The sequence below is a fragment of the Aythya fuligula genome, chromosome 15 (genome assembly GCF_009819795.1).
Source record: "Aythya fuligula isolate bAytFul2 chromosome 15, bAytFul2.pri, whole genome shotgun sequence".
Classification (NCBI taxonomy): Eukaryota; Metazoa; Chordata; class Aves; order Anseriformes; family Anatidae; genus Aythya; species Aythya fuligula.
The window spans coordinates 1,763,735-1,789,280 of record NC_045573.1 but is presented as its reverse complement, the minus strand read 5'-3'; the positions used below and the strand labels follow the sequence as shown (position 1 = coordinate 1,789,280).

Sequence of the window (25,546 nt, the reverse complement as noted above, 5' to 3'; positions counted from 1 at the left end):
TCCCAGCCCCGCAGACCCCCAGCCCCTCTCCAAGGCCAGGCAAAGCAGCATGGGCTATGTGGGGCTGGGAATGAGACCCCCAGCACGGGCCAACGCACAAGCTCACCCCTTTCCACTCATTGCTCAGAAGGGAGGCATGCCTTAAAACAACTCTCCAAAAAGGGGCAGCCTCTGTGCCCCCATTTCCAGCCCCCCCCCTTCCCACACTGCTGCCTCTTGCTCCCCGCAGCGTGGCCGAGGTGCGCGGCGAGACCTGCGAGGAGTTTTATTCCTTGGCTGCCCACGGGAACCTGGAGCTGCTGCCCCGGGGCTCAGCACAGCGCAGGGCAATCCTGCACGGGGCTCTGGCCTGCGTGGTGAGTGGGGCCGTGCCGTGGGCTCTGTGATGGGGATGGTGAGGGTCCCGCATGCCGGGCATGGGACGAGCACCACGTCCCTCTCCCAGGGCGCGAGCGGCTCCCGCCTGAGCCTCGAGCAGCTGGGCAGCCTCGGGGCGCTGGTGTGTGACATGGAGCCGGACACCATCACGTCCTCGGATCCTGGCATCCTGGAGAACCTGAAGCTGTGCCCAGCACTGATGGAGGCCCAGCGGGGTGCAGTCAATGCTGTGCTCCTCGGGGGTGGCACGGTGTATGGGTGAGGAGCCCCTACTTGCCGGGCAGTGAGCAGGAGGGCGGGCGGTGTACCTGTGAGGATGCTGGACCGTGCCTTCTGTTGGTTGCAGGGATCCTTCGGGCTGGGATTTGCACACTCTGCAAAGTTTGGGGCCGCTCGTGCTGGCTTTGAACCAGACCACGCTGAGCCTGGTGGCCAAGGTAAGCCGACCCCAAAGCGCCCATCCATCCATCGGGGCCAACCCACGGCCGCGGGACCCAGCACCCTCTGCCCTCCCCTGGCAGGCAACGAGGGAGGCGTTTGCCAGGAGCATCGCGGCCACCTACAGCAGCCAGGGGTGGTCCCAGCGGGAGAAGTCCCTGACCCTCCTGAGCGCCTTCGCAGCGGCCTCAGCAGCCTCTCACCCCCGGCTGAAGCGGAGCACAGACCGTGAGCCTTTCCCTTCCCTCTGGATCCTTTCAGTTGCTCAAAGCTCGTGGGGTGAAAAAGGCCCCTAGGGAGGGGGAGAGGATAGGCAGAAAGTGGAGAGTGCCCATAAAGGAACCAGGGAGATGGGGGAAATGTGGGAAATGTGGGAAATGTTCCTTCTGCATGCTGGGGGCTGCAGCGGGGGGCAGCGCTGTGGGACCCGTGCAGCTCGTGTGGCTGTGCTGTACCAGAGAGCTTTTAATTGACAAAGCAAATCGCATACGGCCTGCAGAAACATAAGCACGTTCTCCAGGAATAAGTTTAAAACTGACGAGTGAAAGTGAATAAGCCACAAGAGTGAGAGGGAGAACTGGGGGCGGGAAGCTGACTGCAGCCCTGCCCTACAAGGTGTTCAAGCAGCATTACTGCCATAACCTGCCCCTTCCACAGGACTTTTCTGGGGGCCGTAAGGTCCCATGATGAGATCAGGGCCAGGTGTAGGGGGAAAATGCTAACCCCTGAATTGTCCTCCCCACCTGCAGGCTGCATGTCCACACCCATCACCCCCAGCACCTTCTTTGACAACCTGGTCATTGACTATGAAACCCCCGAGCAGTTCTACCTCTGCCTGAGCGATCAGGCCCTGCAAAACAGCCTGGCACGTGTGCTGGGGCAGCCGCTCCCCAAAGAACATCTCCAGATGGTGAAGAAAAAGCTGCAGGAGGTGATGGATGAAGCAGGGCAGGGGCTGCTGCTTGGCCCCCCGGTTGGCACGGGTGGGACCGGGGTCTGGGCGCTGCTGGGAGCAGGAGGTGCTCACCGGTGGGCTGGTGCTTGGGGTGATGCCCCTTGGTGCCCTGCAAAGCACCAAGGAGTTTGGGGGCTGGGGATGGCGTGGGCAAGGCAGAGAGGCAGCAGGGTGGGGAAATAGGTGGTGAAATGAGCTGGGTGAAGAATGCGTGGCAGAGAGCAGAAGGGTGGTGGTGTGGTGGAAACAGGGGTTTCTCAGTGCTCATTAGGCTGCTGGAATTTGCCTCGGGATATGGAGAGCACCTCCTGTCTTAATATAGACAACGAGAGAAGCATCCCCCCTTCCCGACCCTCTTCTCTGACCCTCTGGCCGTACAGATGTACCCCGCGGGGATCCCGGATGAGCAGCTGAGGCTGCTGGGGTCGCTGTCCCGGCAGTTCACGGCGCAGGAGATCAGGCAGTGGCAGGTGACCTCCAGCGACACGCTCTGCGCCCTGCTCAACCCCCTGGATGGCACCTGGAGCACTGCCCAGGTACCTGTGCTTCTGGGGGACACGGGGGGACGGCTGGTGGCAGCAAAGGCAGTGCCCGAGCAAGGCATGGGAGGGGGTTTGCAGCTCGCACGCCTTCCCCCCAGAAGCATTTTCCTGCCCCGGACACACACAACCCTTGGTTGTGTTTTCCAGAAGCAGCAGCTCATCGCAAGGTACCTGGAGCTAGGGGGCAAATTAACCGGCCCCTTGCTTCGGAGAATCGGTGGGAGCTGCCTGTGTAGCCTGAGCGAGGAGCAGATCAAGGGAGTAACCCCAGAAGCAATCGGGTAAAGCACTCTGTAGGGGTATTTGCCGGTCCTGCGTGGTGCCTGGGATGGCGGGGGAGGAGGGCAGAGGGGCAGCGAGCTCCCACCTCCGTTCTGGCCCTGCCATGTCCCCGTGTCAGCTCCTGCCTGAGCCAAAGCACTTCTCCCCCCCAGCCACCCAAAGGGCTTTTGCTGTGGCTTGGCTGCTGCCCCCTGCCCTGCTCTGTGACCCTCCCTTTCCCCAGGAGCGCCGGAGAACTGGACATTTCCTCTTGCTCTCAGAGCAAAAAGGACCAGCTGTACAGAACAGCCCAGGAGGCCTTTGCTGGCCAGGCCTGCACCCAAGCCTATTACGACCAGATCCGGCCCTACCTGGGTAGGTGCTGGGTGCTCCAGCCTGTGCCTTCCTCCCCATGGCAAAGAGGCACGGGGATGCATGTATTTAGGCCCCCACATGCTTTCTTCAAGGTGGAGCTCCAGTAAAGGACCTGAAGGACTTGGCTAACGCTGGCATCACCATCAGCATCGACACTTTTCTTGCCCTAAATCCCAATGAACTGCAGGTACGCTCCTGGTGTGCTGCTGCCCTTTTCCCTGCTGAAGGGGAAGGGCCAGTCGAGGGCTGCGCTGTGGGGCTCCTGCAGGCCCATCAAATCGCCAAGGCTCTATTTTTCACCTTTTTGTTCTTTTGTAAGCTATCACTTGCTCTGCAGCCCCGTTAGAAAAGCACCTTGTGGCAGTGTCAGCTGTGGGGCTGACCAAAGGTGTCGTGTGCATATTGCAGAAACTCAGCGTCATGGACGTCAAAAACCTGCTCGGGACAGAAGTTCAAGAACTGAAGAAAGCAGAAAATCAGACCACCGTGCTTAGCTGGATCAAGAAACAGTGCCAGGAGGAGCTGGACCGGATCCTGGGAATCGGCCTGCACGGGGGGATGGAGGATCCCTGCCCCATGGGGACCACCCCCCCACCTCACCCCACCACCTCAGCCAGTAGCGCCCCCACAACCACCGCCCCCACCACCACCACCGCCCTCCTCACTTCCCCCAGCCCCATTGCCACGAGCAGCCGCCCTCCTACTATGCCAAACACCAGCCCCAAGACCCCCACCCCAAACACTGTCAGCCCGACCCTCCCTACCAGCACTGCCCCACGTGCTTCCACCCCCCGGCCCAGCACCACCGTGGGTCCCGCTGCCACCCCCACAGCCCGGCCCACTCCAGCCCCCAGCTCCATCGCCCCATGCCTCATCCACCAGTCGGCCACCCCAAACAAGACCACCACCACCCCAGCTGTCACCTTTCTCGCCACCATCCTTGCTGCCACCAACCCCAGTGCCACCTCTCCCAGCTCTGTCCCCCCCCCAGGTGCCACAGGCAGTGCCCCCCCCAGCACTGGTGTCACCAACCCCGCTGTTACCCGCGGCACCAGCACCCTGCTGGTGCCCAGTAACACCCCAGCACCCGAGGGCACCACCAGCCCAGTTCCTGCCACCCATTTCACCACCAGCCCGAGCACCCCCGGTGCTTCCAGTGCCCTTGTCCCAAAGTCAACCACTGCACCCGCTGCCATCACAGCCACAGAAATGAACCTTCCCCACAAGCCCACCCCAGTTCCCAACACCACTGTCTCCACCCAGAAGAGTGGCAGCTCCTCAACGGTCAAGACTACAACGTTTGCTTGCAAGACTGGTGCCCCTCCGGCACTTCTCGGACCCTCTTCCACCACCTCCAGCAGTGAGAACACCAAGAAAACACCCACAGGTGTGCCAGAGTCACCGAAACCAAACCCTGGTGGATACATCAATCTGCAACCCGAACCTGGTAAGGCGTGTTGAGAGTCAGGAAAGGCTTAGGCATTGAAACCGAGGCAGAAATCTTCACTGACCAGAGCAGCCGATCTGCCTTTTTCCTTGCCAGGTTCAATCCTGGCATGCTATTGTCCACAAGAAACCCCAGACAGTTGCTGGCACGCCAGGTAGCAATGTCTCCACAGGGCCTTATAGCCCCTGGGTCTGCAGCATTCTGCCTTCTGATCCTGCAAGTCCGGCAAGGTGCATCCTAGGATGTCTTGTAATGTTCTGAGCACACAGCAGCCCTCAGCCGCTCTGCAGAAAGCTGGAGAAATTGCAGCAATGCCAGTGCTCTGCTTTGTTTTTCACAGGGCAAGGATACAGGCCTTCCATATTTTAGCTGCACATGGTCTTCTTGAATAGGCATCACTGCAGAAGCCCTAAAATCTGAAGTCCTGTATCCTGATAGAGCTACTTCAGTAGTTTTATTGACTCAAACAGATTCACTCCTGTTTTACACTAGCAAAATTAAGAGAAGACTCAGTCCTCCTGACTGCTCATGGCAAGGTGGTGTTTGCAACTGGGGTGCAGGTCCAAGCCTGAAGGTGCAGGGTATGGCCAGTGTGACAAAAAGCAGAAAACTGTTGTCCTACACATGCAGTCCCCCAGGGTACCTGAACCCCAAAGCAATTCTACAGCCCTAACAGCTCACACGTGGTATCGATATGGACAATCCAGTTATTTCTCATCTGTGTTCTCTCTCCAGGATCAGGATCCAGGCTCTCCTCCTGCTTGGTGCACATACTGACCATAGCCGTGGGCTTATCACTGCTGCAAGGGCTTCTCTGACACTACACCACCACCTGTAGCACCATACTCAGTAGATCCCTCCTTTAGTTTTTCACCATCCTGCAAAATAATGGTGCTGGCGAGCTCCCTGCTGAAATGCAGAAACTCAGGAAAGTAAAAGAGTTGGTCTGTTTGCTTCCAGCAAGGAATTTGCTCATTACTTTTGAAGCTGGGAGGTGAAAGGAGGACAGATGATTTTCCATCCCAAAGCAGCCCAACAGATAATTACTACCTAGTTGCTCTGTATAGTACAAGTATCAGTAACATTGACTGAGCTGGCAATGCATTAATGCTGACAGCGGGTACAGTTCTGACAGCTTCACTCACACTGGGTGGCGTTTTACTTCTATGCAGTCCCACTGGGATCTGCTGACAGCAGTGGGAAAACTCAGGGATTCAAGTTACTGGCCACTGCAAGATAGGTAAAATATGGCCCAGGAACGCTGCCAGAAAGCTCGGCCAGAAATCCACTAAACTGCATTTAACTTGCTTCATGAATGTATGAGACTTTTGATCAGCGTTTGTTCAAACTACACCAGGCCTAATTAGAGGGAAGATTAACTGGAGATAGTTTGTCTTGATTACTGTTGCAATACTATATAATAAAGTATCAATCAACTTTTTCCCCTAATCAAATGTGTTCTTTGATGTGTTTAGTGCTTTGTGGTTTTTGTTTGGTTGGTTTTTGTTTTTGTTTTTTTTGTTTGTTTTTCCAGCTAACAAACCCGAACAGTTTCCACTTCTTTTGCTCTGGCTTCCTTCTATCTTCTCCTCTCATAGCTCTTCTGCAAGCAAGCATTTCTCCCTCCAGCTTGCAGACTTTCTTCCTCACCAATTCAATTCTTCACAGGCTGAGGAGACTCTCCCATGTTATTTATTGAGTGAGTCAAGGCACGAGGAAACAACTCAAGATTTCTATTTAAGGGATCAGGATTTGGGGAAATGTTGTTAAAAATGTAGGCTGCCTTACTTGGAATCCCACCCCCTTCCCTCCCAGCCTAGGTAGTGCCCCAGCACCACTGGATGCAGGCAATGAGGAAATGTCTCTTGCCACCCAGAGATCTGCAATGATGGACAGACCAGTCTCTCACATTCCTTTTCTGTAAACCGCAGACAATAAACATTTATAATGCCTTTGCAGGAAAAGAAAAAGGGATTTCAAGGGCTAGATTCTGACAAAGTACAGTTTGCACTAGGGCTTTTTCAGACAGAAATCCCCCATGAATGGAAAAAATATGCTGAAAGCCTTATACAAAATTCTTATGCCTGTCCCATGAGGAAGCTGAGAACAGACCCAGCCCTTAGATTTCAGCAGTCAGATTTTCAGATAGAAAACTATCACACCTGTCTGGACACTTAATTTGATCCAACACCTGCAGATACTACAGTGCAGGCAGTGCAAACGGAGAAAAGACAACAGACACTCATATTTTGCTTCTGGCATTTTTTACTTAGTTCCACCATTTCTTTACAACCAGCCGGAAAACTTTACTCCCACTCAGAGGTCCTGGCAGTGTCGAGAGATCAAGCTCTTTGAGAAATGTAATTGTTAACATGCAGAACAGCTGATTCGCTCACCCTTACACCCACCAGGGTTACACAATAAAATATTGATATTGGTTTTGTTGCAGCAGTATGGCTGGGTATTACCTGGGCTTGGTCTGTACAAAGGGAAAAAAAGATCCTGCTCTGAAGGGTCTGAAATCTTCCCTTCAGATGGAACACCTTTTTTTTTTTTTTTTTTTTTTTCCTATTGATTTGAAAGAGAAAAGCACCTAGCAATGAGCACCGGGCTACGTAGCAGTCGCCTGCTAGCACTGAGTCCCCCTTTGTCCCGCCGGCCTGCCTCAGAGCAGGTCACAGGCTGGTCCCCCTCATCTTGCTGCCTGCTGAGAGAAGGTTTTCAAGACAAGGCCATCGTCATCAGGAAACTGAGAAGCAGAGCAGGCAAGAGGTGGGCTGCCATAGCCACAGTGCCCAGAGCGGATGAGGATGGTGCTAGAGGAAAAAAGAGGGAGGCATCAGTGCAAAGAAACCAACAACTGAATCACTCCTCGTGGGGAGAAGATCCCTTTGTGCCACATCTGGGGAAGATCTTTGGCTTTCTGACTAGGGCTTTCTAACTGGTAAGCAGCCATCATCCTTGGCAGAACTGAATTTACTTCCCCCCCATGCTGGGAGGCGAAGGGAGCAGGTGAGCACTACCCAACGTTTTAGAGGGGCTGGGTGGCTGGGAAGTGACACGTGCCACTGGAAGGGGTCTGCAGTAGCCCAGACCAACGACACAGCTGAGAGCAGGACTAGAACTGCTTGGCAGTGCTGCCCAAAGCAACCATCTCAAGCAAGGTCCCTGATTCAGGGCCCGCGTCAGCTTGGTGCACACTCACTTCTCTTACAGACTACCAAAGGCACCCCATTTCCACAAGGCAGTGGTTTTCCTTCCTGTGGCCCCAAAATAAATATTTGAAGCGCGACGATCAGAGGCCCTAACATACTACGTACGCTGAAATTGAGGTGTGACGATGATTATGTAGCCTTCTTGCGTTCCCCCAGTGAGCCCAATGGCCAGTTTATCCAGTTCTGCCTGTTTCTGTCTTCGGACCCACTCCTGGATGGGAGACTTGTTCTGCCATTTCACCAGATCACGAATATTTCCCCCCAGCAAGCCCTTAACTTCAGCAGGCGTCAGGCTCTAGGAGAAATCAAACAGCAGGACTTACAGCTGTAAAGGCAGAAACGGCAACAATACCTCTGATCAAGGAACTGGTGAAGTTTATATTAGCCCAAGTGTTAAGAATGAGAAAGACAAACTTCCAGTGAGTAGTTTCAGTTGGAATAATCTTGCCTTAGGTTAGGAGAATAAACACAGTGATTCTTCAAAGCCTCTTTCTGTTGTCCTCTCATGACACATCCCCTTGACCCACATGAGGGCCCCAGTCCTTGCCCAGGTCAGTACGCTTTCTTCTAAAATTGATGATATTACTGCTAACGTTCTTGTTAGAAGATTTGTCACATAGCTGTGTACTGTAGCCTAGTGGAAGGCTCCTACTACTACTCTGAGAGCTTGGACTAAAGAAATTCCCCAGTGAGATTGGGTAAGCATCCATGTATGACTCCAAATCAAACCTCTTCAGAAGTTCCAGGTTGGTTCTCCACTTTCCACTAGTCAATTATCACTCTGAATGTGATGGAATGACTCCAGATTTACACCAATGGACAATGCAACCAGAAACAACCCCTTAGCATGGCATACACGCAGGGAGTCAAACAATTTCAACATTCAGCTCACCATCAAAGAGTCTGTTCTTAACTTTGCCAAAGTATCAACATTCATGTTCACATTGTCCTTGCTTAGGGCTTTGAGATCCGCACCAGGAGCACCACCTGTGACCGAAAAGAGAATGTTTTATTCCAAGCATGGAGATCAGCCCTCAAATTAGCAGTGATGTGTATCTGTATAGACTGGAGCTACAGTGATGTCTTCTAAATTTATTAGGCTGGGGGTGCTAATGGAGTAAGTTCCAACTGAAAAAAAAAAAAAAAAAAAAAAGGATGCTAGTTCATTTTGCTGCAGGGTTTTATGATGTTAGCCATTAAATCAGTCTGCATCAAAGCCAGACGCCAGATGGGAGGGAGAAGAAGAGTTTACTCAGGCTGTGAATAAATTCTTGGGTTAACAGGGAAAATCTGATTTTTTTGACATGGGGAATGGCTGTGAGATAAGCATTAAGCATGAGCAGCTGGATTTCCAGGGGTCCTAGCAGACTTTACACATTCCAGAGGCCCAGAGTCTGATTTTCCCTGTGACAGTTGGGCAATTGATTTGGGGAATTTTAAGTCAGGTACAGATTCTTTCAATAATATTTAAGGCCACCTACAAGTTGGAAAAGGATGTAGACCCTCCAGAACATCTAACGGTTTGGCTTTGAAAATTCCCAAATCTTAAGATGGTATTTGATCCCCACTCAGCTTCTGGCTAAGACCCCCCTCTTTCCCTGTAAAAGATTGTTCTTTTACATACCTAGATATGGTTCAATGTGCGTATAGTAAGAAGATAAATAGTGCTGGTCTGAGAAAGCACGTTTTGCTTTAGCATATAAGATGTCTTTCGTAAACTGTGGACAGGATGAAAAATTCAGAGAAACCAGTCTGTAGAAAAATGAATATTTAGGAAGAGTTTTTATTATTTTCAATGTTAATAATTTTTGAACTATTCTGAATATCTCTCTGGGCTTCTCTACACAGGACAGATTACCTCCTCTTCCATATAACCCCAGGTACTTCCCAGTAGATAGAAGAGGTATGGAGAGAAGCTAAATTAAAAAAAAATAATTACTCAGGCTACTGCTCAATGTGATGTCTTTTAAGTAATGATGGCTCTGATGGTGTAACGATAAGTTTGTGTGTTTGAAAAGATGTAGTTATTTAATTAATTTCATTTAGCAGTCTTTCAGAGGAAAGTAAATGCCATCAACTCTGTTTTGCCTTTAGATAAAAGCATGCTTGCAAACCATGTTTTTTGTTGTCACCAATATGGTTTAGTGGAGGACTTGTTAGTGTTAGGTCAGAGGTTGGACTCGATGATCTTGAGGTCTCTTCCAACCTAGACCATTCTGTGATTCTGTGAAAAAAATTTTGATTGCAAATTGGAGCCCTTCCTGGCAGAATGGAGAACAGCAGGCTTTTAAACCCAGACACAAAGCACGTACTGAGTTGCTTCCTAGATTTTCTTTCACTGAGTGTAGAGAAACTAAACTGAACTTGCTGATGCAGAAGTGTTTTTGCAAGCAGCCAAGAGCATCACAATATTTGACTCACTTCAAGGTGTTGGAGTCTATCCTATTCAGCGAGGTTGCATTTAGAAGGCAAAAGTGTTTTCCATTAATTGCTTTCAGTGCAGTGGCGTTCAAGGGATTTCCCAAGGTAACATAACGTTCAATCAGTGCAATAGCCTAGGAACACAATTATTTTTTTTCAGAAGTTAATTTTAGCCAGAATCTATGGTTTCATCTTCAAAATTAAAACAAATGCAATAATTACACAATAAAAACAAAACGTTTTAAATCTACTTGTTTGGACTTCAAAGATGGACCAACCATCTTGGAAACCACTAAGCTGGTTCTAAACCAGAAGTTCCCAAACAAGGAAGCAAACCTAGGCAGGAACCAAATTGAAATCCCCACCTGTTTATCTTTGGGCAGATTTTCTAGCAAGAAAGCCAGAGTGTTAGGTGAAGTTATCCTCCATCTTTTAATTTCCTCTGGGGTGGCAGAATCAAGGAAGGTGCCCAGTTTGGAGAGTAGACTGTCAGGATACCCATCAGGGTATGTCTGTGGAAAGACTGTTGTTATTGCTATGAATGCTCTTTGTCATGTCTATGCTCTTTGCAAGATTACTGTGGAAAAGCCTGAAAGGCCTGCAAGGAAGAAGAACCAAAGCCAGTGAGATTACTTGAGCACATCTGTCATGCATTTTTCTGTATGATAGTTCAGGCAAGCAGGCCCCAGGGAGGGAACAAAACCTGCAGCAATGCAAATTGACTCAACAGAGACATGAGTGGAGTTATACCTTGAAGTGGTGAAGACTAACCAAACACTGGACCAGCAGCACAGTCAGCAGATCAGAAGTGATTATTCCCCTCCATTTGGCTCTTGTGAGACCCCATCTAGGTACTACATCCAGTTTTGGACTCCCTGATACACTAAAGACTTTGACAAAGTCTAGCAAACACTAGGAAGTCTAGCAGAGGTCCATGCTGGAGCGGCGGGGCGGAGGAAGCTGGGTATTTCAATCTGAACAAGAGAAAGCTAGGAGAGGATTTAATTATCATCTTCAACTACTTACTGGGAAATTATAGGGAGAATGGTACCACAGTCTTCTCAGAGGTGTGTGGTGAAATGACAAGGGTCAACAAGCAATGAAAATTCTGAATAGGTATTAAGAAAAATCTATTTTCACAGTAAAGGTGGTCAAACATTGGAAGAGGAGTGCAGAGAGATGGTGGAGTTTCAGTCCCTGGAGACACTGAAACTCAACTGAACAAGTCCCTGAGCAATCTTATCAATGGATAATTTGGCATCCTTCAGCCTGGCATTACCTGATCCAGATTCTCCTTTATCACAGCCAATTGCTCTTTACTGAAGGCATAGTTCAGGATTTGAGAGAGGTGATTCTCCAGAGAGACATTCTTCAGGCAAGCACGTAACTCTTCAGGTGTATACATAAGAGGCATCAGCTCATCGTTAAGAACTGTGTCTGTTATCTTCTTGTCATCTGGGCAACCTGTTGAAGAAAGTATTAAATATACTAACACCACTGCCCCTTGTTAAATCCTTTTGCTTCAAGCTTTGAGTGCTCTCCATAAAGATGGAGGTAGACAGGTATGCAGTCATTGCTCCATACTCCTCCTGGGCAACCTACCACCAACTATTTCATAGCTCAACTCAGACAAATTCAGGGAGTCCCACAGGCACTGGGGTCAACCCCAATACCAGGGGGTATGTTATGGATCAGAGAAGGTTCCCATACCACTAGCACGCTTGTGCCTAGCAGGCAGGAGTTCTTCAACAACGGTGGCCAGCTGTTCCCTTGACAAAGGCGAATCATGTGCAAAGTTTTTCAGCCAAAGAGTTAAAGCATTCTGCAAAGAAAAAGTTTCATCAGGAAGATTTTCCAATCTTGGGTATATCATCAGCATAATAAGTGATTATTCACACAGATGAGAAGCCTTATTGTTGAGATACTATGGGCAGCTAGACTTCTGCTAGAAGTTTAGAGACCTTTCCTTGGTTTGCCATAGTGTAATTTCTAAATGATTAAACTCTACCATATTGCATGCCCTGTAAATGACTTTAACTCCTCACAAAGCTCTGTATATAGTTACTACTGCTTTCTACCTCTGGTCCTCTTCTGACAGTTATAGGAAGAAGATTACAGCAGTCTAGGTTGGCAGTTGCAGGCCATCTGACTTGATTAATCCTCACTTTTCACAGACCATCTGACCCCTTTGGCACCATGTTTTTAGATGAAGGCATACTAGTGAAAGCATGAACAAATACAGTCATTTCTACTGTATTTCTATAGTATATTATATTAATATACTATATTTCTATAGTATTTTTACTATACTGCAGATCCTAGGAGTGCTTCCCAAACTCCTCACACCCCTCTGAGTAACCCACCTTGGGGATCTTCTGCAAGATGCTGTGATCAAATATGGGAATCAACCCACCGAGCTCATTTAAGGTAGAAGCTGACCACACTGAAGGAGGCCTGCATACAAAAATTAGTAAGGATTAGCTTTCAAGGATTAAAAAAAAAATAATAATAAAAAAATAAATAAAAAGGAACTTAAAAGCTGCCAGCATTATGCCTTTATAATATTTTAAGTTAAGAAAGTAGAAGATTTATATCTTGAAACTTCTCAATCACTTCCTGTTACACCAACCTTCATTCCAGTGGAGCAGAAGCAACTGTTAGTAACATGAATAGGGCAGCTGTATAATAAAATGGCATTTAACAAACACAATATTTTCTTAAGCATGAAAACCAAAGATTATCTACTGCTTACTATTGCCCGTTCAGTGCCAAGATCTTAGATCATTTGACACAGGAAGGAAAATATTTTGCCTCTTTGGACAATGTGTCTTAGAGACAGCAAGGAACTTATTAAGCATCTGGCAGTTTAGGAGGTGGAAACAGAATGTTTTCTGAAAACCATCAGGTGGCAAACAGCTAGAGCCCATCTGTGTTCATCAGGACTATCTCAGATAAGTTTGGTTAGTGAAAAACAAACCACAAAAATGGTTTGATAACTACTGCAGGTGAGACAGAAATAACTATATATTTTTCAGTTGAATTCCAGGCTAATTTTTCAACTGAAAGAAGTTCAGATAAAACAAAGTAAAACGCCCAATGTGAAATTTAAAACAAATTATTCAAGTTTATGATCAAGCTGGTCAGCTGGAGTTCACTTAGGTATCAACAGGACAAGGGTTTTGTTTTAGGGAAGTATTTTACAGATGCCAAGAAGACAAATGCATACCCAAACGTAGTGTTACCACTGCTGATCACACTCTTAATAGCCTCTTCTTGATCAGGTAGGAAAGATGCACACTGGCTTAACTGCTCCAGCAAATTCTCACCAGAACTTCTAATGTATTCTTCACCCAGGTCACAGACCAGATGACCCAGAATCTCTGCATTTTCCTCGTTCACTTGTGTTCCAGAAATTTTCTAAAGCAATACAAGACGGAGGCATTAAATAGAACTGGATACCATTGTAGAAGAGCATTCTTGGTCTTGTTGACAGCTGACAACCCCAGACTCTCCACGGCTTTGAGCAGAGTTGTCCCCTGACCACATACCAGACATGCTAGAGCTTCCAACAGCAGCTGTTTTCGCTCAGACGAGTCTCTTTGCAGAAGATCAAGATTGGCTTTCCCAACACTAGCAAAGTACTGCCTGCAGCTTCCTGTTGCTGCGTAGTCTGAAGGACTAGAAAGACAAACACTCTGTGAATTCTGCTGGGCGAGATCAAACAGTTGGTCAGCTCTGTTCAATATAATGTCTTCCACACACATGGTCTTAACTCTATGCAGTTTCTTCTCAAAGACTGAAGTCCACATTTTTCAAAAACTCGTTTTCAGCTTAAGGACTCTATTGTGAGACTCAGTTAAAAGTGTTCAAGATTTGGATACAGAACCACAGCGGATAGCTACTGGAACAAAGAAATCCACTCCACTGTCTATTTCATCTGATGCTGTAAGGGAAAAGCCCCCTCAGAGAGGATAAAAAATACTAAAAAGCCATAGTGGTTTCACATCAAGGCAGAAATATCTAAAAAGAGCTTCATTCTGTTTTACCAGTACAAAGGATGATTAAATCTGAAAGGACCTTAAAACTGTTTTGAAAGCTTTCCACAGTATGATTTTTTTTTCCCTGTAAGGATGCCTGAACAAATTGGAAATGAATGTCAAACATGAATTAGTCATTACCAGCCAGCTTATAAAGTCATGCCTTTTTTTCCCCACCAATGCCTAACACAACAACATGAAAACCACAGCCCATTTACCTCAAAAATAGCAACAGGTCTTTTGGATAGCTATCTAAATCCTTGGGAATCCCATGCAGCGTCACCATCTTCACTAAGCAACTCAACTGAAAGGATAACGGAGTTTATATCAGAGAAAGAAAACAGCATGGAAACACAAGAAAAAAATAAATATAAAGATTTTACCCCACTCTAAAGAAAGAAATAAAAAGACAGAAATTGGAGATTTTGGTTTCTGAGACACCTAGCCAACTGGGTTTTGACTTTGCCTCTCCCTGAAGAAATTCAAAACAGTGTGATCGAGACTCAAGACCAGTTACATTTGTTCTAGTCCCTTAAGCTGAAAGCATTCTTGTTCTTGCTGAACAATCCTGATTGATATCTCCATTGCAATATCAAATGCAGCATTTTGGAACACAGGAACTGACCTGGTCTTCTCCTAGCTGGACATTCTTCTTCTTCATGACTTTGGCCAGCTGCTGAACTCTTTCTGTTCCTATTTCATTAGCAACTGCACATGTGTAGCCTTGGAGAACTGACTGGGAAAGCCTGTACATTTACAGAAAGCAAATCAGAGGTGCAAGAACTTCAGGAGAAACGTCAATTATAATCTCCTGTATATAACATGACAAATATGACAAGCATAAACCTCTCCCATCCTTAAATCTTAATGCTCTCCAATCTCCATCTACTCAAAATTGCTAGTCTTGCATTTTGTAGGAGACCAAAGAGCCATCACTGCTTGAATAAACATAATCTGGAGACTTTCCACACCAAGCTGTACTGCTGTGCCCTGATGTACAAGATCAGTCTCCTCTACTTGCTTTTAGTACACGCCACATGTCAAAACTGAAATAAAGCCTTGTGTTAGAAAGCAAGTCTGGCTTACAGGCACATTTTGCAGCTAAAACCCTGTAGGCCTTGGTGCTATGTGCCTGTGTTTGTGTTTGAATGGTATTTTCCAATCTCTTGCTACAGATTAAAAATGATGAGGCAGCCATTTGTGACAAAGGCAATATGGATAACACCAAGCAAAGCAAGCAAGGAGAACAGAAGGAGATTAAGAAAACACTACCTGCTGAAGTCAGGCTCTCTCTTTATCACATCACTGAAAAACATGGCAGCCTGTGGAGCAAAGCCAGATTGACAGTGGTTTACCATGCTCTTCTGCAATATTCACCTGTATTTTCAAACAGATTTGCAGAGTGGTCCCACAGCTCTGCAATGTCCAAGGCTGACACTGAGGGATGAGAAGGACACCAGCTGCTAGCATTTTACCTGTTCTCGGGTCCACGTTTTTCTGTTGAGATCTTCAATGCTGGGCTTCTCATCCTCAAAAACAAGCAATGATTTTGGGATGTAGCTAGCCAGAGCATCAGGGATAAGTTTAACCAACTCAGCAGGGTTGCTTACACTGGAAGAAATCTTAAAACAAACAAACAAATAAACCATACGTATATTCACATATATACATAAAAATAAACAATTCTAAAATAATTTCTGTTGAAGAAATGAAAATTTGGAAAGAGGCCAGGGGAATTCCTCTCTTGATCATCTGGGCATTTGTCAAAGACCTAATACGAAATATTTCCTGTTTGACACATGCATCAGACTAGGAGAGCTGCATGGAGCTAGCAGTTGAGGCTCTGATGAAAGGGGATGATTCTGTCTCTATCACTTCCCCGGCTCCTGGCTTTATGCCCTAAAAACCTTTAGTAGGTCAGAAAGGAGAGACACTTCTTCCCTCTCTGACAACCCAAACAACACCTCAACTCCAGAAGGCACATTGCAGAGCAATCCTTTGGTGGAGATGTTATTTCCCTAAGGCATCACACACAACCCTGACAGCCCTGTTGCCCCAGCACATGCTACAGGCTATACCAAACATGGGTCAGTGGCTTTCCTACAGGAGGGAGGACAAATAACTACAAATTCAAATGCTGCACATGCAACTTGAAGGTTAAAGTCATGGCTGGGAAAAGTGGGAAAAGAAGTCCAAGACCTGTACAGTCACACAGGGAAATGGTATAGTGCATTGCTAGAGTCTGTCCTAAAAGGGGCTTCCTGAGAGCAGCCTTCACTTCTCACACAGTCTCACCCCGAACCACGGCAATAACCTTTCCCTGACAGCATCTTATCAAGTCAGTGGGGAGTAGTTTCTAGGTATACCCTGTAGAAAAACTCTCTCTCCTGCCCCAGGACCTAAGAGGCTTGGCAGGTCACGCTGGCTGGCAGCCAAGGACATCTACACGGGTCCAGGGATAGGGACGTGGGATGCCTGTCCTGCTGCACACTCCGGTTAGCAATGACAAATACCCCCGAGGGAATGCCGTGTGTGTGTGCAGGTATGTGCCAATGCCTGGCCCCAGGTAACCAGTGTTCTTGGCTGTGAGTCATGGGAGCTTTGCTAATTTGTGACGTCCATAGAGAAAAACAATTTCACCATTTCCACAAATGTCCTTTTCAGAGCAGAGGGCAGGGTCACCAACTGCTGGACAAACTCAGGCAACTTAATGGCTTCCAAGATCACTTCTGGAGGGAGACTTCGAAGCCTGCTGCTGCTGAGGCCAGCCACCAAGCTCCCCAGCTTTGCCAGGCTCTGTCCATCTGAAATCTGAAGGGAAATACATGCAGGCATGAGTACACAAAGGGCCAAAGATCATTTGTGCAACTAGCTATACTGGGTGTAAGGTGCATTTCTGGACCTCAACCTTTGTACCTGATAGCCAGAGCGGAGCAGTTTATTGATAATAGCACTGGACTGGTCAGCATTCCAGCCACGAACTTCACCCAGGGCAGGAAGAGATGCTTCAAGGTCTTCATCACTTATTTTATTTTCGATGTCGGATACGGACAGCCCAACAGCAACCTGGCCCAATTCACGCAGGATTGCAGGAGTGAAATGCTCAAACTTGCTCACCAAAGAAGATGCAACCTGAAGAGGTCCCAAACATACAGAAAAGAAAGTCAGAAGAATAATGAGATGAGCCTATTGGATCCTACAAGCTTTGGATGTCTTAAATCCCTGGGTTTTCTGCCTCAAATTTGTGTGATGGTGCCTGTGAATGGACTGCCTCTATCACTGAGATTTGCAGATCATAAAGCACCAGCCAGACACCATAATAATAAATTAAAAATAAATTTTAAAAAAATAAACAAAACAAACAAAAAAAAACACCAAGGTGAGCTCTGGGAGCTTATAAGGGAGGCACAAGAGTTGAATCCTCAATTCTCAAAACTACTGTCTAGCTGTATGAAGAACTGCGGTGAGGCTGGACAGCAGGTTACCTGCAGTTCCTCTGTTGTCAGGAAGGAGGGAGCTCGCCCTCCGTTTATTCCTCTGTGTGTCACTTTCAACGGGCAGTTCTTGGTGATCCTGTGAGCCAAGCTTAAAGCATCATCTCTGCTCAGGTTGCTCACTGCAGAGGGGCTCAGGTAGCAAACAAATTTGTCTGGGAGACTGCAGGTGGGAGAGAAGGGGGAGAGGTTACCAGTCTGATAGGCAGTGACTCTGATTTTTCCTCTTTTTTTCCAGAGGATGCTCTTTCCCAGTGCATATTTCCCCTGATTCTTTTTAGCTCTGATGATGCTCCTGCTTACAGTGAGCACAGCTGTGCCACGCAGAACTGCCCAGCTGCAGGATGTGCAGTTGGTCATTCGCTGGTGAATGGCTCTGCAAGGCAATCCCTTCTCAGTGATTCTCATTTCTCACTGAATATTTGTTCATTCAGATACCTGCAGCAGGAACAGCCATTTGCTACCCTCCAGGAAAGGGTCCGGCCCACCCGTTAATGCCAGGCAGCCTTAACGAGGCACAGCCCAAAAAAAACGAATGAAGAAGAGCAAACAAACAACCCCAATGATAAGAATCATTAGCTGGCACCATTTGGGAGCAGGGAGAAAGTCCCTGTAAACTGTTTACCCTTAGGTAGAAACCAAATTAAATGAAGGTTTGAAGCTGACCTGTCTGTGCCCTAGGCCCCCATCACCAGCCAAGCCAAGCTCAGCACTGATGCCAAGGTTCTTGGAGCAGTAAATCCCACCTGTGACAGGCTGTCTTGCACATCAGGGACTTGCCCTGCCTTTCTTTGCCCTGCACAGACACTGAGCCCCAGGAAACCGTTTTCCCTTTGCAATTCAAGCCAGCAAAACAAGGGCTCTCCCTGCCCACAGGCATCTCTGGGACTCTGCAGGGAGGAAGGTGCTACACCAGGCTTCAGAGGCTTTCTGCCACCCAAAGTGACATCCCCAACAAACCAGTAACACTCCCCAGGGAAATGGTGCCAAGGTAATTTGCTGATGGTTCACATACCTTTTCACTGAAGCACACACGGTAGTTTCTGATTTCCCAAAAAGAGAGAGAGAGAGACAAAGATAAAGGCACTGTGATAGGAAAATGTATACAGAGCTATGTTTGAATCTACTGTAGGGAAATTACTTGGTAAGAAACTCACCATTGACAGGGGAGCTGGAGCACTGATCAGGGAGAAAGAGAGAAAAGAGATACCAGTGTAACTACAGAGTGATGTTAACGCAGCGTTATTTGTGATCATTTCATACAGAGAAGCATGGACACTACAAACATTTGTACTTTTATCTGGCCTGAAAACACACAAATACCTACATCCGAAGCTCCTATCCTGACATGTTAGGTAGTCGCCATCTGCAAAGTTGATATAACTACTGCTTTTTTATATTAAACAGCCAGAACATTCAGGGTTATGCAAGTCCTCCCATCACTCTGGCATCAGGCCCATGGGATGGACTGCTCTCAAGATCTGAGTGTGGTCAGTAATCCAACACCACCTTCCCTGCAGCATCTAGTGATGTGCATGTGCTGCAGCCCTGCACAGACCTGGAGAAGCCATCCCCACTGCTCAGCACTTCGGAGACACCACTCAGAGGAAGGGCAGTTAGCACCCACCTCCCTCACAACACCCTTAATTTGGTTTGTGGCAGCTGATGCCCACCAATGCCCTGCCACTGGGAGAAACCGCGCTGACCACCAACCCCCACGTGCTTTGCAAGCAAAGACATGGGTGAAACACAGAGTTTGCCTTACCAGGTGTGTCTCAGCAGAAGCTGTATCAGCTGCCAGCCAACCTGGAAGACAACGTGGTGTGATTTAGCAGCAAATGCAGGACAGAGGGCTCATTCTCAGTCCAACCCCCAAATGGCTTAATAGGTCCTGAACCTCACTCATCTCCCTGCATTATTCTGTTCTTCATTCTGGACACAGTATTTCACAGAATCATTTCTGTCAGCTGTGGCCAAGCCTCTGTTGTTTTTCACACACCTCTCCTGCTAAGTCCTTCACTGGATTAAAACACTCCAGTGCTGCAGGACTGCACAGGGAGCAGGCAGTGCCCATGTGTGTCAGCCCTAAGAGTTCAGCAGGGATTTACTAAAATAAACCAACCTGTCACTGCTGGCTCTCAGCAGGTCCGTGCAAGCTCTCCACTACCCTACACTTTGTTTCCCAACAACTTCACTACTCCACACATTGTTCCCAAAGTAAACTTACATCTCCCCTCCCAATACCATGAAGTTCAAAATATGGTGAAATGTGAGCTTAGAAACCAAACCAGCATGGACAAACTCAATTCTCCTTGGCATTACTATTATTTACTTCAGATTAGAAGCCTGCCAAGCTCAGCATCTCTTGTGTACAGAAAAAAAAGATTAAGGCAGGGACTTCCATTGGTTTGTGACAGGACAGAACAAGTGTCTGCAATAAATGCCACATGAAATCAGAGGCAGTGAGAGGGAGAAGACAATGGTTTAAGCTCCTGAGGTTACACTGCAGGGCTGACGGGCCCAATTTGGGTGGTGCTGAGTCACTGCCAAGTCGTTTTTATCCATGTACTTCTCACACAGGAGTGTTCTCGCTTCTGGGAAGAGAGAGAAGATCCCCAAATGCTGATGTGCTTCATGGTGTCATGACCTGTGGTTCCTCCACACCCTATGGCTAAAAGCCTAGGCTGTGCAAGACCAGAACAGTCCCAGTCAAACCTGTGGTAATATTTGGGCACAAATCAATGGGATGGGAGACCCTCATCACTGAGCTGTGATGGGGAAGGGGGAGGAGATGGAAGGCAGTGGCGTACTGGGTGTGAATGAGTTCTCCATACAATGGCCCACATTAACAAAGGGATTGTAAAACAGCTTGTAGGGATGGATTAGAGGAGTCCCTAATTACTGTAACAGCTTTTTTGATTACTACTTGCTACACCTTCTGAATCGTTTAATTAATAGGGAACTGCCACTAAGTAACAGGCAAAGGAACCATACCCATAGGTGGCCAGGTGCGTTCCTCTAATCCTAACATACATTAGATTTACTCCTAGATAATGTCCCAGAGGAGTTCCTGAAGTAACCAAGAGCTCAGTGCCAGAGGCCATGCTTCCCTGCTTGCAGACGGAGCTGGGACTGTTTCCACCCATAATAATCACTTCCTCCTCACCTCAGGATCGGACCTTGGAAAAATAAAGCCAAGCCCTCTGGTCCCAGTCTTGGAAAGGTCTTACACATATGTTTATCTTTAAGCACAGAAATCGTCCTGTTGACCTGTAAGAGCAATGCTCAGAGATCCGTGTGGGAAAGGAGGAAGAGGAAGACTGGCTCCTCGTTCTGCAAGACCAGGGAGGCCCCCAGTTCACTATCACAACAATCCTAATTCTATGTAAGGGCTACAGACTCCTCTTGTGTCATGAATCATCAAAGATTTGTGTTCATTGCTCTGGAAACAAAGCCTTTCCAGAACACTGATGTCACTCCTGTGCCTCATTAGTGCCCAGGCATGGCAGCCGTAAGGGACAGGACCAGTTTCGTCCCCCACAGGCATTACTGACCTGCCAGTCTTAAAAACAATTGCATTAAGAGCCATTAACAAGCAGTTATGTAGAAGAAGTGCACAAGCATGTAGTAGAAGTGCACAAGCAACACGTGCACTTCTACTGGGCAGAGACTTCTCTCCCTGTACAAGATATCAATATAAAATTGGAAAATCAGATTTTCATCAGGGTTTCCCAGAGACACCTGCATATTCCAGTAGAAGGAGCAGAAACTAATTGCTAATTTGCTACAGGAACTAATATATTTTGGTTCACAGACACAATAATAAGCAGGACTAAAGGCTGGGGATTTCAAGCAACCACCTAAATAACATTCAGTGGCATTTCAGCACAATCTTCCCTTTTGAGGGCTATCTCAGCTTCAGCTGTTTGTGAGGGAAATCCTCCCAGGACACCCGTCACCCTCACGGTAATACTCACCAACCAAAAGGAAGAAGCCAAGCCGCGGGAGCAAAGGCAACATTTCTGCAGAGGTCTTTAGGGTGCCCATGCACACAAGGAATCACCTTATTTCAGCCAAGAAAAATCAAACATGAATAATACTTAACTATAAAAATAAAAATAGGAGAGTTGAAAGGTGGTTGTTCAAATAACTATCTTGCAAACAATCTTACACATATCAACACACTTCACAAAACCTATCTGAAACTGGATCCAAAGCACACAAAACTACTGAGGGTCTGCTAAGTCTGGCAAAACACTTCATTGCATGAGATAATTCAGATAGTTAAGCTAGATTCCTCTCCGGGAGAAGACAGTATCAGTTTGCAGAGCCCTGCTTGGAGGATTACTGGTGGCACTCACCTTCCAGCTGCTGGTTGCTGCGTCCTCAGTGCGCAGGTCTCCAGTTGTAGAGGGCTGCTTTTGACTGAGCAAACCAGGGTGTGTCTCCAGCTTCTCAAAACTACATCTGAAATTACAGGATGGGTTTGGAGCGCTGGACACACCTGTAAGTCCTTGAAGATGCAAATGCTCAACAGTACAAATAAATGTGTGCTATTTGTTAATGCTTGCCATTCCCTAGGACACCACAGGGAACGCCAAGCCCTCAGAGAGGCTGCGTGGAGGGACAAGAGCAGTGAATAGATGCATTCCTTCCTTGCCCTGCATAGGATTCATTTGCCATTCACAACCATCTTACAGCTCCAGAATTGTACTCCCTGAGATCCCTGTCTCCCTATCACCAGAAACATGCCAAGTTCCTCCAACACGACATTACAGGCTTTCCAATCCTGCAGGCTGCTCTACTCCAAGAAGTAAACAATGTTCTTTTTAAAGAGCTTGCATTTGGTTATAAGGGATCTTTATGCATGCAGAGGAATGTCTTGACGGGTTTGCCCCGCTCTTTTGGCAGAACAACACACGATGGGATTCCCCACGACGTCCCCAGGACGGCGCATCAGCATCCAGGGGAATCAACTTGACTGAACTTGTGTTCTCTCCCAGCTAAAGGTCAGCTCGTAAGGAAAATGAGACCTGCTGCAGATTCTAACAAGGAATGGACATTAACTTTTCTTTCATCTAGTTCTGACTTCGTTTCTCTGACCCTCAGAACCGAGTCCTCAAGCCACTACGAAATTGCCCACAGTACCTCTCTCAATTTCTCTGGATGCAGATGAGTAATTCTGTGTACTCAGAATTGAAAAAATCTTTGTTTGGTCATTTTATCGATGCCTTTCAAGAGAATTTTGAAAAGCCAGTTGTGTCCCAAACTCCGGCTTGTCCCATCATGCCCACCTACAGCTCAGGTGTCTGTGGCAACACAGAGAAAAGCTGGTGTTGACTCAAGGCACGTACCCAAACCCCTGCTCCCTCCCCACTCCCAGCTTTCTTAGCACACTTAACATGTTTATCAGCTATTTTGAAACTATTATAAGAATACTGATTCACACTTGTGGTTTGTCTGACTCAGAAGTCCAAAGGATGCCAAACATGAAAGCAACTCTCATCGGCACCCATCTAAGCTACCTCTAGCTATGTAAACTTGAAACACGTAATTTTATAAATAGTCAGGTTCATGGATTCCCAGTTCAAAGCAAGAAGACTTCTCCAGAAAATCCAAATGAAGTCTCTTTGAGATGGATGGAAGAACCTTTAATCAGGCTTCAAATACCACCGCTTTTTGTGCTTTTTGGAACGACAGCATTGTGAGCAGGCTGGCCAGGAAGGGGGGGCAGATAGGCACGTGTTGCTCTGGAGCCCTGGTCATGCTGCTGGAGAACTGCAGGTCCCCAAAACAGTCAACAAAGAAAGCAACGAAGAGCACGTGGCACAGCATGCCTCCGCCATCTGCAGCCAGACCCACGGCTCTTCACCAGGGTATCAGGAGGTGAATCAGAAAAACAGGGAAGAGTTGAAAAGCAGAAAAATCAACAGTGAGCCTCGGCCGCGGATGAGGAAAAGAGGGGAGGGGGGCAACGCAGAGGGTCAGGATTTTCTGCTTGTGTTAGTCAGGAAATCATGCATACCTAAAAAGTGTGCAGAGCACCCTCCCTTCTGGGGAGAGAAACTAAAGTTCACAAAGGCAAGGAGGAACTTTCATCTGTAAACAAACTTATTTTTCTTAACTGTGTTCACAAGGTGGCTGAGCAGAAGTATCCACTACCTGGCATTTGTATTCATACAAAAGAAAAAGTCAGATTATTACACAGGATAAGGCTGGAGATGATTTGTGGTATTGTATCTGCTCAAGTAAGAGTAAATAAGCACTGCAACCTCCTGAAATAGGCTTCCAGCTAGAGGGTTTGGGTTGTGATGCCACCTCCAGCCACACCACTCCGTAGCACTGGATCAGTTGGGTCTGTTGCAGGTTTTCCTGCACCTTCTAGATGCCAGCCTGCCCCAGCCTGGGACACAGCCGCAGAAATGCAGGAGGCTCAGCACTGCTTTCAGAGCAGGAGAAGATCCCTCTGGTGGATGGCCAGCAAGGAGAACATCACAACCTCTCACAAAGTGATGTGACTCTAGAAAAGCAGATTTTATGCCATAATTCCATGATAACCTTCATGCTAACCAGAGAGGACGTGGTCTAGGAGCTTCACTCCTAAAATATTCTCAGCAACACGCAGCAATTCAGATAGCAACTGTGACTAAGGAAGAATTTGCAGCCCGCACCCAGGCAGACAAGTCTTTCAGGGGACAGAGCCTAGCACACCCTCCGCTACCACCTCCCCTGAAGCAGAGCTCTCCCTGTCATTAATTTCATTTGCACCACGTTCCCTTCCTAAGCCCTGCTTTCCCCACCCTCTATGAACCTTCCTCATTTCGCAGCATCAGGCCTCTCAGGTCTCTTGCAAGCAGAGGGGAACACAGCGCACGCGGTGGTAAAACTCCCTCTTGGTGGGAGACAACCAGAGATCTCCTCTCGCCCAAGAAGTAAAGAGCTGGAAGAGGTCTCAGCCCTCCCCTTGCACCATGGTGTAACTGCAAATACCTGGGCTGACTGAGGTGCATCCAGGCTGCCATTGCATAGGCATGTGAGGAGGATTTTGGAGCTCTCCTGTGAAAACAACCACTTCTAGCTTGCTGCAATTACTGTGGAGACCTCCTTCTGCCTTCTCTTCCCTCTTGCATTCTTCCCTCTCTGTTTCTTGAGATGGAAAATAATCCAGTGCCTTCATGTCACCTCCCTCTCTTCCCAAGTGCATGAATTTCCCTGCAATAGCTCGTGGGGAGTGTAGCCCAGCTTTGCATCCTGACCTCTCATCGCTCACGCTGAAGGGTAAGGGCAGGAGGGAAGTCAATGAAATCTGCAGAGGGTGGGCAGGAGCGGGCCAGATCTCAGCTGCAGTTTGTGCCATGGAGGAACGAGTCGGCACCTTGAAAACCCTCTTTTCACCCGGCCTGACCCTGCGTGTGCAGCATCAAGTGCAGTTCTTCAACACCAAATGGTACAACTGGTTGCCGAGGTGTTCCTGCCATGGTAAGCCAGGTGTGGCAACAGGCAGTAAATCTCCCTCGATCCCAGCTCCACCATGCACGCCACACACCCCGTTCAGCCCAAAATCATTGGACTTCCCCATAATTTTCATGACAGGGCCTTTGCACTCTCCCAGAAAAGCCAGGACTCCCATCGGTTCGGTCCTGCACCCCGGGACAGCAGGGCCAGGGCAGCCGATAGATGCTCGCACCACAGGTGAATCCCCATCAGACAGGTCAGAAGGTGGCAGGCACTACAGCAGCTTTTAGGAAGATCTCCAAGATCTGTCTCTTCTGGACAGAGAACCAGAAAGTAAGGTGGATAAGGTTAAGTCTCAGCTTAGAGCAAATCTCTTTGGCGGGGCAAGGAAAGGCCCAGCTTGCTGTAAGAGTCGGGTGAGCAGTGGGAATCCCTTGCAAAGGGCTGTGTCTGGAATTGACAGAAGGGATAAAGACAGAAGTGATGCAAAGCCTGTGGCCTAAGGTATAAACAGATCAAAGCCCACAA

The 25,546-nt window shown here is 47.7% G+C and overlaps 2 protein-coding genes across 2 annotated transcripts; one reads left to right on the top strand and one right to left on the bottom strand.

Moving 5' to 3' along the window:
• The first annotated feature begins 391 nt into the window (after window positions 1-391).
• On the top strand, window positions 392-5,214 carry LOC116495326 (mesothelin-like protein). The gene is made up of 10 exons (XM_032197744.1): window positions 392-636; window positions 725-815; window positions 900-1,048; window positions 1,525-1,747; window positions 2,152-2,307; window positions 2,461-2,594; window positions 2,819-2,949; window positions 3,042-3,136; window positions 3,358-4,396; window positions 5,132-5,214. Exons 1-10 carry the CDS (start codon window positions 392-394, stop codon window positions 5,212-5,214), a joined length of 2,346 nt encoding a protein of 781 aa, XP_032053635.1.
• Window positions 5,215-7,117: 1,903 nt separating this feature from the next.
• Window positions 7,118-25,193, bottom strand: MSLN (mesothelin). Its single transcript, XM_032197743.1, has 21 exons — window positions 25,110-25,193; window positions 18,721-18,742; window positions 18,579-18,606; window positions 17,555-17,726; window positions 16,986-17,201; window positions 16,710-16,880; window positions 15,545-15,691; window positions 15,342-15,391; window positions 14,695-14,815; window positions 14,288-14,373; window positions 13,581-13,710; window positions 13,259-13,449; window positions 12,396-12,486; window positions 11,743-11,854; window positions 11,312-11,496; window positions 10,398-10,544; window positions 10,033-10,166; window positions 9,236-9,363; window positions 8,504-8,598; window positions 7,717-7,906; window positions 7,118-7,212 (listed from the first exon to the last, which is right to left on the bottom strand). The coding sequence occupies exons 1-21, from the start codon at window positions 25,191-25,193 to the stop codon at window positions 7,118-7,120; spliced, it is 2,595 nt and encodes an 864-aa protein (XP_032053634.1).
• Window positions 25,194-25,546: the final 353 nt, after the last annotated feature.

Coding starts and splice junctions, on each gene's coding strand:
- LOC116495326 (XM_032197744.1), top strand. CDS start 392: ATGGTGAGGGTCCCGCATGCCGGGCATGGGACGAGCACCACGTCCCTC. Junction 637..724: donor GGGGGTGGCACGGTGTATGG/GTGAGGAGCCCC, acceptor TGTTGGTTGCAG/GGATCCTTCGGGCTGGGATT. Junction 4,397..5,131: donor CAATCTGCAACCCGAACCTG/GTAAGGCGTGTT, acceptor TTCTCTCTCCAG/GATCAGGATCCAGGCTCTCC.
- MSLN (XM_032197743.1), bottom strand. CDS start 25,193: ATGGGAGTCCTGGCTTTTCTGGGAGAGTGCAAAGGCCCTGTCATGAAA. Junction 17,202..17,554: donor TGACAACAGAGGAACTGCAG/GTAACCTGCTGT, acceptor GGACCTCTTCAG/GTTGCATCTTCTTTGGTGAG. Junction 10,167..10,397: donor ATCTGCCCAAAGATAAACAG/GTGGGGATTTCA, acceptor TTGTGTTCCTAG/GCTATTGCACTGATTGAACG.